Source organism: Aricia agestis, chromosome 18 (genome assembly GCF_905147365.1).
Source record: "Aricia agestis chromosome 18, ilAriAges1.1, whole genome shotgun sequence".
NCBI classification, from domain to species: Eukaryota; Metazoa; Arthropoda; class Insecta; order Lepidoptera; family Lycaenidae; genus Aricia; species Aricia agestis.
Genome location: NC_056423.1, coordinates 11,919,236 through 11,933,788, shown reverse-complemented (window position 1 = coordinate 11,933,788; position 14,553 = coordinate 11,919,236). Strand labels below are relative to the sequence as shown.

At 37.2% G+C, this 14,553-nt stretch overlaps 1 protein-coding gene across 1 annotated transcript in view; it reads left to right on the top strand.

The window, feature by feature from the left end:
• Positions 1-2,729: 2,729 nt before the first annotated feature.
• Positions 2,730-14,553, top strand: part of LOC121735823 (chromatin target of PRMT1 protein-like) — a 100,849-nt gene continuing 89,025 nt past the window's right edge. Inside the window, exons 1-2 of the mRNA XM_042126786.1 lie at positions 2,730-3,054; positions 3,375-3,523. Coding sequence (XP_041982720.1) covers positions 2,869-3,054; positions 3,375-3,523 — 335 coding nt within the window. The 5' untranslated portion in view covers positions 2,730-2,868. The remainder of the gene's footprint in view (positions 3,055-3,374; positions 3,524-14,553) is intronic.

Genomic DNA, 14,553 nt, shown 5'->3' with positions numbered 1-14,553 from the left:
GACGTAACCTTAAATCTATCAATGATAAATAGTTTATGGGTAAAGTTGTGTAATTGGAGGGCTAAATAAGCTTTAAAATTTGGCATAAAATATAAAGTTTAATATAAAAAAATGAAATACTTATTGTGTGCACACTGCACAGCTGTATTGATTTAAGGGGTACCAGGGTTTTTTTATAAAAGCTTTTGACACCTATTTTGTTGACATCGCGCGCTATAAACTGAAGTCCACGCGGACGAAGTCGCGGGCAACAGCTAGTATCATTATATTTTCGTAACGTTACTGCCGCAAGGGCATCTATGCCCATATAACAATATGAAAATTTAACCGATACTTGAAATTATTAATTATATGGAAACATAATATGGTGATTTTGATTTAAAGAAAAGTATCCTAAGCATATGCTACCAAAAAGTAAGATTTTGCACCAAGGTATGTTCCGAAGATACTAAGAGAACTCCGGATGCCTTATAGATAAAAGTTTGGGGGTTCCGGCGTTGTTTTACGAAGAAAGCATATTATTATACTACTATGTAAATTACATTCATCATCATCATCATCACTACCATCACACCACAGACCAATTATACATAAGACTCTTGAATCCCATAAAAAACAGCGTGTCTGCAGTTTTTAGTTCTCATCTGAACGATAGATAGCGTTGAGAGTATCAAATTAGCCTAACAAATAAAAAATACAATAAATAAATGCACCATCTAGTAGACTATTTTTAAAACATTCCCTTCCCTACCTTCCCCTATTCCCTTCCCTTCCCATCCCTACCCTCCCCTGTTACCCTATTCCCTCTTAAAAAGCCGGCAACGCTCCTGCATCTCTTTTGATGCTACGAGTGTCCATGGGTGACGGAAGTTGCTTTCCATCAGGTGACCCGTTTGCTCGTTTGCCCTCTTATTTCATAAAAAAAAAACAATTAAATTTTTAAATTTTTTCAAGTGATCCATATCCAGTTTTCCAAAATAAAATAATCAAACACTATCATAGTGTTAAATAAATTATTTGTGCGGCTGTTAGACAATTTTGGCTTATGTATTTATGTTTAGCTTTTATTATTTTAATCATGTATATATAAACAACGTTGTTTACGACTTGACCAGCAACTTGTTATGGCGTTGCCATGACATCTTTTGGACATGCGCAATAAAAGGTTTGTCCAAAAATACGCCGACGAACACGGCCATGTTTGTATACAAACTTCAAAGTTTTGAAACCGACTTTGTAATTTTAAATTTCTTTAGATAAACAATTTCTATAATGTATTACGACATAAGAATAGTTCTAAGATCAAAGATGACGCTTACAGTAACATTTGATGATTCTGATTTTTACGACTTTTCATAGAAAAATGTCAAACAAATGAATTGCTTAGTACGAATCATTAAATGAATTGCACGTTAAGAGAAGTTTAAAAATGAATCGTAAATGATTCATTGTATGATTCAACTAAGCGACCATTTTAGCCCCGCGGTAATGTTATTGTAATCTTACAAGTTACAACAAAGTGTTCTGGAAACATGATAGTTTTAGGAAAGATCGTGTCACTCGTGGTAGGCCCCCTACAAGCATCATAAACTGTATACGGCTGCCGTCGACTGCCGCCGACACGTACGGCGTGCCCGTTCGTCTGTAAAGGGCCCCCGAGACGGTCAAACGGTTTGACTCAAACACGTAAATTTTGGTTTGACTCAAACCATTTTGATCGTTTACAAAGCATGTTTGAACGGTTTTTCAAACATTTACTTACGTGTTTGAACAGCATACAGCATGTTTGATGAAATTTCATATTTTCGTTGTGTTTGGCGCGCCGTTTGATCGTGTCCCGACGCGTTTGAAGGTTTAAACAAACCCGGCTTAGTTTAGTGCTGGATTATGAAGGAGAAAAAAAGAAAGAAGCTGTAGTTTCTAGCACTTTCTGTAGATGTTCCTGGGTAAAACGATTTTATGCTAGTCCATAGTCCATACCATTCTTTGGACCAGTCTTTTTCTTTTTTTTTCTCTTCTGACGGAGGACTTTAACGTTATAAACATAAGATGAGAAAATCGCGATCCTCGTTCTAGAATCTAGAGCATCTTCTGCATCACAAGACGTGTACTCGACAGCGCGTATTGAATGATACTGCGCAGTGTCGTTTGACAAACTGTTCAAACCGACATCAAACGGTTTCATCAAACACGTAAGGTTTGAATCAAACCGTTTGATCGTCTCGGGGGCCCTTAAGAAGCCTCACCTATTTTAAAAATGGAATAGAGCTAACGCTGCCATCATACAAAAATGCATTTTTTGTCGCAATTTATGGTGATGTTGTGTTTTTGTATTATTTTCCTAAAATTGTGTTATCTGGGTTTTTAATGTGTAATATTGGTAGGATATTCGTTATCGTGCACAAGTGTAGGAAAGTGATGCAACATCCAGAAACGTGCTATTTTGTGTTCCCTCCAAAACTTCATCGAAAGTTTCAGTAAAGCTTTACTGAATCGACCGACTTTACTTCTTGACTGTATTGACTTTTACTTAGACTTTGACTAGACTTTAGACCTGATAATATATAAAAAACGATGCTGAAAATTGTAATTTAAAATATTGTTTTCCCGCCATAATAATATACTCAACACTGGTTATGGTTAAATAGCCGAAGTGCCATAATAAGAATAAAAAAAAAGAAGGAAAAGTTTAAAAAAAATTAACGCTTATCCGTTTCCGAAAGCGGCTTTCATTTGCATTTTGCACTTTTGCAGTTTGTTAGTAAAATAAGCATTAGTTCTCAAAAGTGAATAATTTTTTTGTAGGATATTACTGTAATTGGACTTTATCTTTGTTATTCTATCAAATATCTTTTTTATATTTCGAGTATGCTAATTGAGAGAGTGCACGGTCTTCAGGCCACGAGCATTAGTCTCAATGATCGTTTCACTATTTTGGCGGCTACGGCACCGATTGCTCGAGTTACAAGACCCCGACGCGGGGGATTTCACAATGTGAATAACAGAAATGTAGTCGACCAACTAGCGTACCGGATAGGACAACAAAACAAGCGGGTGAGTACCATGTTCGACAACAAAATTGTCGTCTATGTGTATTAGTCTGTGCTATAGACATTAAATACCAGTTTGTATTACCCGGTCACCAGCTACTTAGTCTTGAGTGCTTGCCAATCATTTATCATGGTAACTAACCTTTAAGTAAGTACTATTAACATGATAACAAACATGCAGAAAAGGTCTAAGCATCTCTTTCATAAGAAACTATGATGGTAGTTGTGAAATAAAATTATTTTTGCATAGATATATTACTAAAATACTAATACTGGTTTTGTTATTCTGTGCATTAGCCTTGAAACATGTCTTTTTTGTTACAGAGGGCAATGCAGCAAAGGATGGGCACGCCTGGGCTGAGACGTTACGGTAGCACTGGTAGTCTGCCTGGTCTTCGCCGCTCAAACAGCTTGGGAAACTTAAGCCAAAGAAGCGTAAAACAAGGCTGGAGGCAGTCAAACAATAACCTAAGGTAAGTCTAGATCCACAGTCTTATTTCGACAGAAGATTCCATACAGGTGATTTGGACATAGTTATGCAAAAACAATCCAGTCCACAATGACTTCAAACTGAGATAAAACATTGTTGAAGTTCTAACACCACATATGTGGGGACTTAAAGCGACTTATTCAAGTAGTAATGCTACTACGAATACATACTTTTTCTCGACGTTCCGGCTGTGTAGCAACGGCCTTGGTCACGAGGGGACTGCAGGTTAAGTCCCGATTAAAAAAGTTTTAATTATAATGCAATGCGAAAGTTTATAATTTTACCACATATGTGGGGCGGTACCCATAATAATTCGCCTAACATTCCTGCATCGCGTTATTGAAGTTTTTCAAGTGTGTCAGTACATACGACAGCCTAAATGTATCATGTGGGCTCCGGCCTGACCGAGCACAACGCCTCGCTTGGTGGGAAGATCTTCCTTTGTGACCGCCACACATATCCTAAGTTATTCCTTACTACATCAGCTATGTGCCTAAAAAAAGTCCCATCAAAATCGCTCCAGCCATTTCAGAGATTAGCCGGAACAAACAGTCAGACAGACATACAGACAAAAATTGTAAAAAATGTTGTTTGATTTCAATGTACATAGAACTACTTCTACCTTTTTAATAGGAAAACTTCATTGTATTAATTAATTAGTCTTATCCTTATATTTCCATAAAAATTAATGGTAATGAACAATAGTGACCTTATATTATGCTACTCACCTTCTTCATTTTGGCTGCTGGCTTTAACTTCTCGCAGCAGGGTGTTAAAGTAATCCTGATCATTTTTAGGCATCCATTTTATCATTTTTTTTTGCTTTTATTTTGTTTGGAGGTAGTGATAGACGAGCCCTCACAATCGGTAGTTCTGGAATATCCCATGGAGCTTGATTTCCCAAGTCTCTTTGTAGTTGATTATGATTTTTCAGTTCTTAACCATTCAGTCATTCTTAAATTTTACGACGAATTAAAACACGAAAAAAAGTAATAATCATCTTTATTTATGAAACTAAATGACCTTAATTATAAGTCTTATTTCTCTTTTAATAAAATAAAACATAAATGAAACAAAAAAATTATTTCGAGCAATGATTACACATAGGAACAATATGCTATCTGCAAATCGCTTTATTGCAGCTCTTGCAGAAGTTAGTCGTCATACGACGTTTTTTTGCAGGACAGTAGCTGCAAGTTTTGCGACTTTTAACAATGGGTTGATCAGATTCTTCCTGAGAGTATTCAACTTTTAAGATCTCTGCGATGATCTGCTTCAAATTTCGTTGCAAAGTTACAGTCTGATATCTCTCTTGCAACCAAGGCTTCATCAGTTCGTCTGCCATTTCTAGTGCAAAAGCCCTTCTTTTCATGGGTTTATTTCCACTTCGGATAATATTAGAGACGTGGATAACATATGAATTCACAATAGTAGTTGTATATTTCGACAATGTATGTTGATTTATATATGTACTTGGTTGCAAATAAAAATTTGAATTTGAATTTGAATTTAGTTAAGTTTAGGATATCGTAGAATAAGCACAGCGGCCATTGATTAGTTTTACGGCAGGTACTCATTATGGAACACATCTGGTCTACAGTATCAACTGTGCCCTTCGTAGAATTATAAAATTTAATAATTTCAGGCTTTTTTGAAACTGTGTTGATGGCAGGCTGAACATGCATAGTAGACAATAGGTAAACAACCTTATTTGACTTTGGTTTATAAGACACTAAAGTCAAATCTTTATCGGATCCAAACATTGAAGTACCTACTTGTCTATTTTTGGAATTCACCATTTCTTTGGGAATCTCTCGCTTATTGCTTCGCAGAGTACCTACAATTGTAAGCTTATATGGCGGTTTCAACAGTTCAGTGGCCAAGGGAACCGACGTGAACCAATTATGCATGGTTATATTTCGATTCGACCCATTGTACGGCTTAGACAGCTCTTTCACAAAATAATTTGCTAAAGGCTCGTTACCTGTGTTCGTGTTTTTCCCCAAATAAGGTATAGCATTGCACATATACTTAGACCCTGGCTTGTACCATTTCCTGCAATTTTCAATAAATTGATCCCAGAAGTCTCTAATTGGCGCCAGTATATCAGATTTCTTTCTTTCTTGCCTTGTGTTTCTGTCATCAAATCTCATACATCTAAGCAAAAAGTCGAACCTTTCAGCAGTCAGCACTCATGCAGGCTTTATAAGTTTTTGCGCTTCTCAATGTATCGAACAAAGTTCGTGTTGGCAAATGATTACTTTTGAGGCTGGCAGACTGGATAAGTAGACCCAGTAATGATTTAATTTCGTTGGCTGTCGTATGTGAAGTATACTAATACTTAGATCTTTTATACTTATTTCTTCTTATGTCAATTGTGGCGTTTGTAAATTGTACTATATTGTCAATCATTTCATTATTAACAAAAATATAAAATAGATCTATAGGCTGTGACAGTTCCCTTGCCATGCCTGTAGGACCGAGAATAATGTGTAAAACATTACGCGCAGCCGAACGAGTACGTGGGTCTCTAGGTGTTGTAGACCATTGGTGTTGGTTCTTACCGTACATGATGCTCTGTGTTGGTTCAAAGATGGATTGCTGCTGCGGTTGTTCTTCATGTTCGGATTCTATCTGCTCCGTGTAGGGTATCGGAGAAGTGTCATCATCAGAATCTATTACTAGTCTTCAATATCCTCCAATATCCTCGTCGCTCCTATCAGTTTCCACGTGGACTTCCGTATGTAAGTGGTCACTATCCTCGGACGCTGAAGACTGTGATTGGTTATCGGGGAGTGACTCTGCATCAGATTCAGCTAGCCATTCTTCTATCTTTTTATATTGTGTCTTCAAATCCATCTGAAAGTATAACAAACATAAACTAAATATATCAACAAATTATAAAAACATATCCAAGCTTCGCGAATAACAACGAAATCTTACAGTAATTTATCAAATATAGTCTAGTTAATGGAATCAGGCGTTACTTTGCGGAAATCCATAGTTTAAATTTAGTTTGTTATTATTTTTAGCAATATTCCGCGAAAACAACTTCCACCTTTAAGTAAATGAGTGAGTGTACGCATAGGCATGCGTACAGCACCTCCCTCCTCCCACACTGCCTATGCGTACACTCGCATGCAAGAACTTGCAAACACCACCACCACACAAGCAATGTTGGCAAATCCATGCAAGGCCCCTCACCACCATGCAGGTTGAAAACCTCGACGCGCGTTTCGCTCCGGTGTTGGGTGGAACTTGCAAACACCACCAGTGTTTGCAAGTTCTTGCATGCGAGTGTACGCATAGGCAGTGTGGGAGGAGGGAGGTGCTGTACGCATGCCTATGCGTACACTCACTCCTTTACTTAAAGGTGGAAGTTGTTTTCGCGGAATATTGCTAAAAATAATAACAAACTAAATTCAAATATAGTCTGTTTAGGTCTTAGCAGAACATAAAAACAATTACTGTTAGTTGTAATTATTGAAAATAATAACCGAAAATAAATGCCCAACTTGGAAAAATACTAACGTAGATACTGACCTTTCGTAAATTTTACGACGATGTCGCCATATATCCTAAACTAATTAGCGTCCGTTCGCAATGAGTAATTGCGGGTAACTGGCGATGCAATTCAGGAAGGTATTAGAAGCGGGCGGGGTGGCGGGGCGCGGGAACTATCCTAAACACTAAATGCGCAAGGCTCGCGTCGTAATTTTGGCGTATGGTTAGTGATACAGGGTTAAATGGAACAATGACTGCAAATCGTTCAGCTTTTCCTTTGTAATTGGTTTTCCTGACGGCCATAGTTCATTCAAATCTTCTTCTTTAACTTTAAAGTTTTTCTTTTTAATTATTAATTCTTTATAATCTTCATCAAAGGATGTTCTCATAAACAATGAATCTGCATATTTTTTTTCGATTTTAATCTCTTTTATTTTCAACCAGTTAACTTTGGTTTTATCATTAAATATTTTTTTGACGATGAATTATTCATCGTCAAAAATGATGTCTTCCAAGTATAGTGCCGGGGGAATAAATACATCGTGGCGACCAACGCCTAAATACCATATATGATACAATAATGATGAACTAAAGCATTACGAATAATAAGTTCGTGCTCTTACATGTCTGGACTGAACTCGTCCAAGAAGCAACCATATACAGTCTTGAAGGTCAGGTAATCTGTCTTCCCTACAAACTTCCATGACGTAAACCCCGTCTCGTAAGTGTTCCGCTACGTATGATTTTGATAATTTCAAATGATTTCTGCCTAATGCATACATAATAATATCTTCCTCAACCAAACGGAAAATCTACTAAGAGATCGTTTCCGTCGATCCTTAAAAACATTACTCGCAGCCTATTCAGATTTTTTAACTCTACATAATCATATAATACATTAGGCGTGTTTATTTTTTCATTAATTATGGTCACAAACTCAGCAGCGCGGCTATTGTCGATAAACACTGGATGAAATGCATTAACAAGACTCGCAGCTATCTTAAAATCTGTGAACATATGCGTAATGTTTGATTCGCCCATTTATAGCTTCGATCACCCAACGACAAAAAGTTATTAGTCGTGACCTCGTCGTGACTTATTCGCTTCATCTGTCGTTAGCTGAGAATAACCCCTTGCCTTAGTAGGAGATATATGGGCTTCATAACCACATTCCTCGAGAGCTTGTATACTGTCTCTAAAACCTCGATCGAAAATTAGAGCATCGCCTTGCCCCAAAATCCAGTGAAAGGGCTATGTTTGCCATAATCGTTGCATCCGAATTCCGAAGTAACGGCAGAATATAGGCCTTGTCCATCCAGACACAGTGGCCCTTGTTCTCGAGCCCCTCGAGGAGTTCGAGAACAAGATTAGATATATATCCCGAAACTTGAGGTGCCTCCGTTGCTGCACCTTCCTCCCTACCAGCATGCACTTTGAACCGCCAGAGGTATCCGGTGGACGAGTCACACACCTCGTAAGTTTTGATGCCTACTCCTGCCACTTTATTTTTGATAAACTGCTTGATGGCAAGCCATGGCAGCCTTTCCACTGCGTGAGTGACTCGTCTAAGGCAATATTTTTGTTTAAATTGTACAGCTGTTGAAATCGGCTGTTGAGGTGCTGTACCACTGGAGAAATTTTTTGCAACTTAGCTTGCGGGCGAGTTAGTGTCTGGATGTCTATACTGATGTTGTCGATAAAATTAAGGCACCTATTGATTAATAAAAACTGGTTATAACTAATCTATTTCGAGAAAATGGGACCCCATGTGATTTCATTCTTTGACCAGTATTCTTTAATATCTGATTTTATTGTAATGCCAGTCGCTATCAGTAAGGCAAAGTACACATAAACATTGTCCGCGGTGACATCTTTTCAGGCTGGTTGGTTCGAGACTGCCTTCACGCATTTTACGATCCGTTAGATGCTGAGCATAGCGATTAGTCTCAGCTGCTATTTTTTCGACGAATTCAGGAGTCCAAATGGCGACAAAAGCCTTATATGGACTGTCAAAAAAGTCCCGTAGGCCTCAAGCTCTCAGGGGGGGCCTCATCGACGGCCACAATCGATGAGACTTCGCCAGAGGCCTGGGGATCGAGGGAAGGTGGCGGAACAGCAGTCCAAGAATCTGGCAGATCTGTGTCATCACCCAGATCCAAAAACATGCGTTCCGACCTGGGGACAAACGTTGTAAATAGAACGGCTTCCTCGTCACTATTGCCGTCACTATCGTCTTCACTTCCTGTAAAGAAATAACATGCTACTGACAGGGTGACTGAACAATACAAGTAACGGCATCGTTTTCCTCCAGCCGCCAAGCTCTCCTGCTGGATGGCAGGACATGCGTGGAGGTGCTCGTACTAAATGAAGTGAAATTTGGTCTATTAGCGCAAAGTAAATAAATTCACATTTATACAGGATGTTTGGAAGATTGGTGCAAATCTTTAAAACCTTGTTAGTATAGACCATTTAGAACTGTACTTGACCATTCTTAGCGTTCGTAACGTACGATTTTATTTATAACGAATTTTTTAAAATTTTGTTGAAAAAAACCCAAAATTTCGCAATTAATTGCAAATAATGGCCAATTTTGAAGATAATTCAATTATTTTTTATTGTTTTTTAATTAATCAATGTGTAAGCAACCAAATAAGACTAGATTTACACATCTGTATTATGAGATAAATTTGTAACAGGGGTTTGAACTTTGAAGTAAATATTTTTTTTGCGAATTTCGGAAATCTATACAGTATTTGGGCCGTAAAATAAAAAAAACAGTAACTGGTTTTTTTGTTCAAACATTTTGAAAAATAATAATAATAATAATAAAAATTTATTCAACAAACATTCACATCACACTACACTTAAATACACATGTTACACAGATACAAGGTACAAAAAAAAGATATAAAAAAAAAAAAAACAGGGAACTAAAAAAAACATACCTAGTTATTACTCTTTCGATTGAGGTATCAACTGCAAAGATCGCTTTCCAATTTTTGAAATTATGACTTTCAAAGTAAATTGAGGGACTAACTTAAATATATATTTTTTTAATTTTCATTTATTTTTCGTGCTCAAAATGTCCGCCGCGATTCCTTATACAGGCACGAGCTCTTCTTCTCACCTCTGTTGTGGTTATTTTTAACATCATCTCCAGCTTCATTGTTGCAAAGGCCGAGTTAATCCTCTGGATTATTTTTTGAATTATTTCCTTATCTGTATACACGAGTTCCTTGGCTCTACCCTACACAAAAAAGTCAAGCGGAGTGAGGTCGGATGATCGAGCGGGCTAAGCAGCAGGCCCATCTCTGCCAATCCAACTGTTAGGGAAAGTGTTATTTAAGTGTTCCCGTACAGTTACCGTCCAATGTGCTGGGCAGCCGTTTTGCTGGAAGATTATTTCTCGGTCAGTTTCGAATATTGGTGCTCCAGATTCCTCTATTAGTGTCGGAAGATCATTTTCCAGAAACTCTAAATAGTTAGTTCCATTTAAATGGTCGGACCATTTGAATGGAACTAACTATTTAGAGTTATACCATTATGGTCCGGTGAAACATGCGGACCGATTAGATTTCTGCCAATTACTCCGGCCCACACATTTACCGAAAATTCCCTCTGGAATGACTTTTGCTTTTTCCAGTGCGGGTTGGTGGACCGACCGTCTATTTAAATGATTATTTTCTACATCTGCTAGATTATTATGCAAGTGCATCCTTCGGTTAATTCTATTTAATATTTGGGGAGCATTATCGCGATTTTTAAGCCGCACACCAAAACGATTTAACAAAGCTGCTGCAATTTGAAAATCTTGCATCATATGTGGTAGTGATTTATGAAAAAATTCTTGCCGAAATAATTTAAAATCACGTTTAAAGTGGCCGTTTGCAACTTCTACCACCCATCGGCAAAGGGTTACACATCTTGTGCGGTTTGCTTGCGCAGTCGTTAATTGTCTTTCCCCCTCTGAAACTGATTCTGGCATATATGGTTTATAGTTCAGATTTTCTAATAAACTAATACAGTCACGAAAACCTCGGTCAAGAATAAAAATATCGTTTTCTTGGAAATATTGTCTGAAAGGCATGTTTTCATCACTAAACAAGGAAGTCATTATTTCAGCATCTGAGGTAGTAGCTTTAAATGGACCAAAACAATCTAAAATGTAACCGTCACATAAGCACCAACATAAATGGTTTTAAAAATTTCTGTACTTGTGTAAAGAATATGACTCTTTCTGAAACCTATAATTAGCACTCTTATGGGCATAAATATAAGTTCCATCACAAATTACAATTGGATGGTCTGTGACTCCACCAGAATTACCATACAATCCTCATCATATTAATAAATTATGGAGGATATTCTGTCTGCTTATTTGTTCCATACCTAAGTTATTAGGTACAAAATATTGAACCAGTTTTTCTCTTACATTATTCATCCAACGTTCTAGACTTCTTCGGGGTATACCTACCCATCAAACTGGCTATCCTCTCATCAGAGTCTCCATTCCTTAATTTTATTAAAAATGCTACTAAGACAATTGCTCCCTTATGCATAGCTCGAATTTGAGAAACTTCAAGCAATAAGTTATTGAATTTTTCTTTTGTCAATCCCAGCCAGTATTGAAAGAGATGATCATCTCTATTTAGGGGATCATTAAAATCAATTAAGGTATTCCTGTTTAAATTAATAAAAGAAAACATATGTTCCACTTGATCCACTGTGAACACAGCACTACTATTTTCTGAATTGTATAAAGTGTCCCAGTTATTACTTATTAAATGGTCAGAACAAACTCTAGCATGTACTGGTATATAAAAATTATAGTCCATAATAATTTTAATGCGTAATTCGTCAGAAATCCGATGTAGTTCCCTGTTATTACAATATAAAAATAAACATTGTGCAGCAGTATTAGGTGCTCGCCTATAGTTTGGTAGTGTAATGGATGCAATCTGTGCAGGCTCAGATTGTGTAATTAGCTAACGAAAGACTCGTTCAAGAACGCCAAATAAATATTCATATTTTTAGGGACGATTATCTTTGTTTTCCCAGCTTCTAAAAATAAACTGTTTTTATTTAATTATAACATTTTAGCTAAACTACATTTTAGTAATAGTTCGACGTTGGTAACAAGAACCTTTTTTTTTGTAGTCCATTTTGGCCATTGTTCTTTAGTACAAAAAGTTAATAGCCAAAACACATAAGTGTTACAGAAGGTAACACTGCTGTGTGCGCAAGAGAATGTATGTGTATGTGAGTGAGGGTGTGTAGGGGTGTGTAAATGTGTAGTGTAGTGTATAAAATAAAATATATACAGTATTTAAATAATCAAAAGTAATAAGGCAACAGTGCCACAAAAGTTAGGGGTATATTCCCTAATACAAAAAAAAAAAGAAAAAATAACCTGTAAGAAGTTCAGGTAAATATTTAGGTAAAGGTATATAAAATAATAATAAATATAAAAGGAGTACTATCTATACTTATAAAATGACATGTCCTGACTGACTGACTGACTGACTGATTCATCATCGCTGAGCAAAAACTGTAAAAGTTACAGCCACGAAATTTGGTGAGTAGGGTTGTTTTTTTAAGTAGACACCCACTAAGGAAGGAATCTTGAAAATTTTACCCCGAAGGGGGTGAAATAAAGGTTGAAAGTTTTAATGAAAGTCCGTCATTTCTTGAGTTAGAAACATTAAACTTTATTTTTGGGTTACTGATTAAAAATGAATGGATACGTATTTAAGCGTTTTTGGAAATTCTACCCCCAAGGGGGTGAAATTAGGGTTGAAAGTTTGAATGAAACTCCGTTATTTCTTGAGTTAGAAACATGAAATTTTATGTTTGGGTTACTGATTAAAAATGATTGGATACGTGTTTAAGCGTTTCTGAAAATTCTACCCCCAAGGGGGTGAAATAGGGGTTGAAAGTTTAAATGAAAGTCCGTCATTTCTTGAGTTTGAAACATGAAAGTTTATTGACGTTTGCTTAAATAGGGTCCGTTTTTACACAGCGAGCGCTTTTTGAAAGATCTCAGATTTTCTCAAAATATCAACAGGTCTCTTTTTGCCTCGTTTATACAATGCTGGATTAAAATCGCATCCTGTTAAAGCGTGGAAAGCAGGCAGTGCGCGTGAAAGCATTGAGCCTAACTGAACTGACAGTGCCGAAACATCTATATAGCGACGTGCATTACCGACTCCGAGATCCATCCACACTCTAACCGATTCGTTCAAATGCTCCACATTGGCCAACATAATGACCAGAATATCTGTGTCTGATGTTCGAATTATTGTTGTAGAACCTTGTAGCAATTGACAGGCAAGGAAAACTATCTTCGTGTCGGCTTCTTCGTGACTTGAGCATGAGAGCTTATCATCGATTGTTCTCTGCACTGTTTCATCGACGACTTTGAAGATGTAGCACAAGTCGTGGTTCAAATAGATTTGAAGCAGCTAGGAGCTACCTAGCTACTTACGATTATATTAATTTACTATGAATTTACTATTTACTTTAATTTAATTTACTTTGAGGAAAACTGCCAAACTCAAAATTTCTGATTTAAATTTTAAAGAAAATAAATAAAAGATGTCAAAAACAAACACTCGATTTATTCGCTATTAACAATAAATCACGTACAGACACAAAGTTAATTAGTGAACCCTAAAATAGCGAATGTCGAATTACATTTCCAAATTCGGCTATTTATAGTAAAAAATAATTAACAATAATTACGACTGCCACTTGGCCGTTCCTGTGCTGGAGCGGGGGTGCTAAAGCGCTCGCTAAACGGTAATTCTGCATTACATGCATTACGTGCTGTAATGCACGAATTATCGTGTATTGTAGTGAATGATGCGAATTACATGCAAACTACGTGCTGTATAACGTGCTGTACATTGAATTACAACTTCTTTAATTTTTCAGCACGACATGCGTAACGTGCTGTAATGCACGCATGATCGTTTATTGTAGTGAATGACGCGAATGACATGCAAACTACGTGCTGTACATTGATTGACAAGTTGTTTAATTTTTCGTCATGCAATATGTGCATCAATGCAGCGGATCGCGCGATCGGCATGTCATGGGACAACTCAGTTCCAGGGTGGTGCTTCCGAACACTTAAAAACATTATGCGTTTCTTTAAACGGGGCATACAAACTGTTAATGTGCGCAAAATTAATAAAAATCAATTTAATTTATACAAAAAACGTCGGTAAGTATTTACAAGAACGTATCGTGGTCTCCGTGGTCCAGTGGTTTAGCGTGGTCGTGGGTTTGATTCCCGCGTTGGAAACAATATGTTATTTCCAAGTTTGGTTAGGACAATGCAGGCTGATCACCTAATCGTCTGACAACTGACAAGTAATGATCCATGCGTCGAATGGGCATGCAGTGACGGATTAACCCTTAATCAAATTAAGCAATTGCCTAGGGCATCACGTCTGAGGGGGCACCAGAAGAAGGACAAAAAACATCCGTCCTTAGGGCATCACGTCT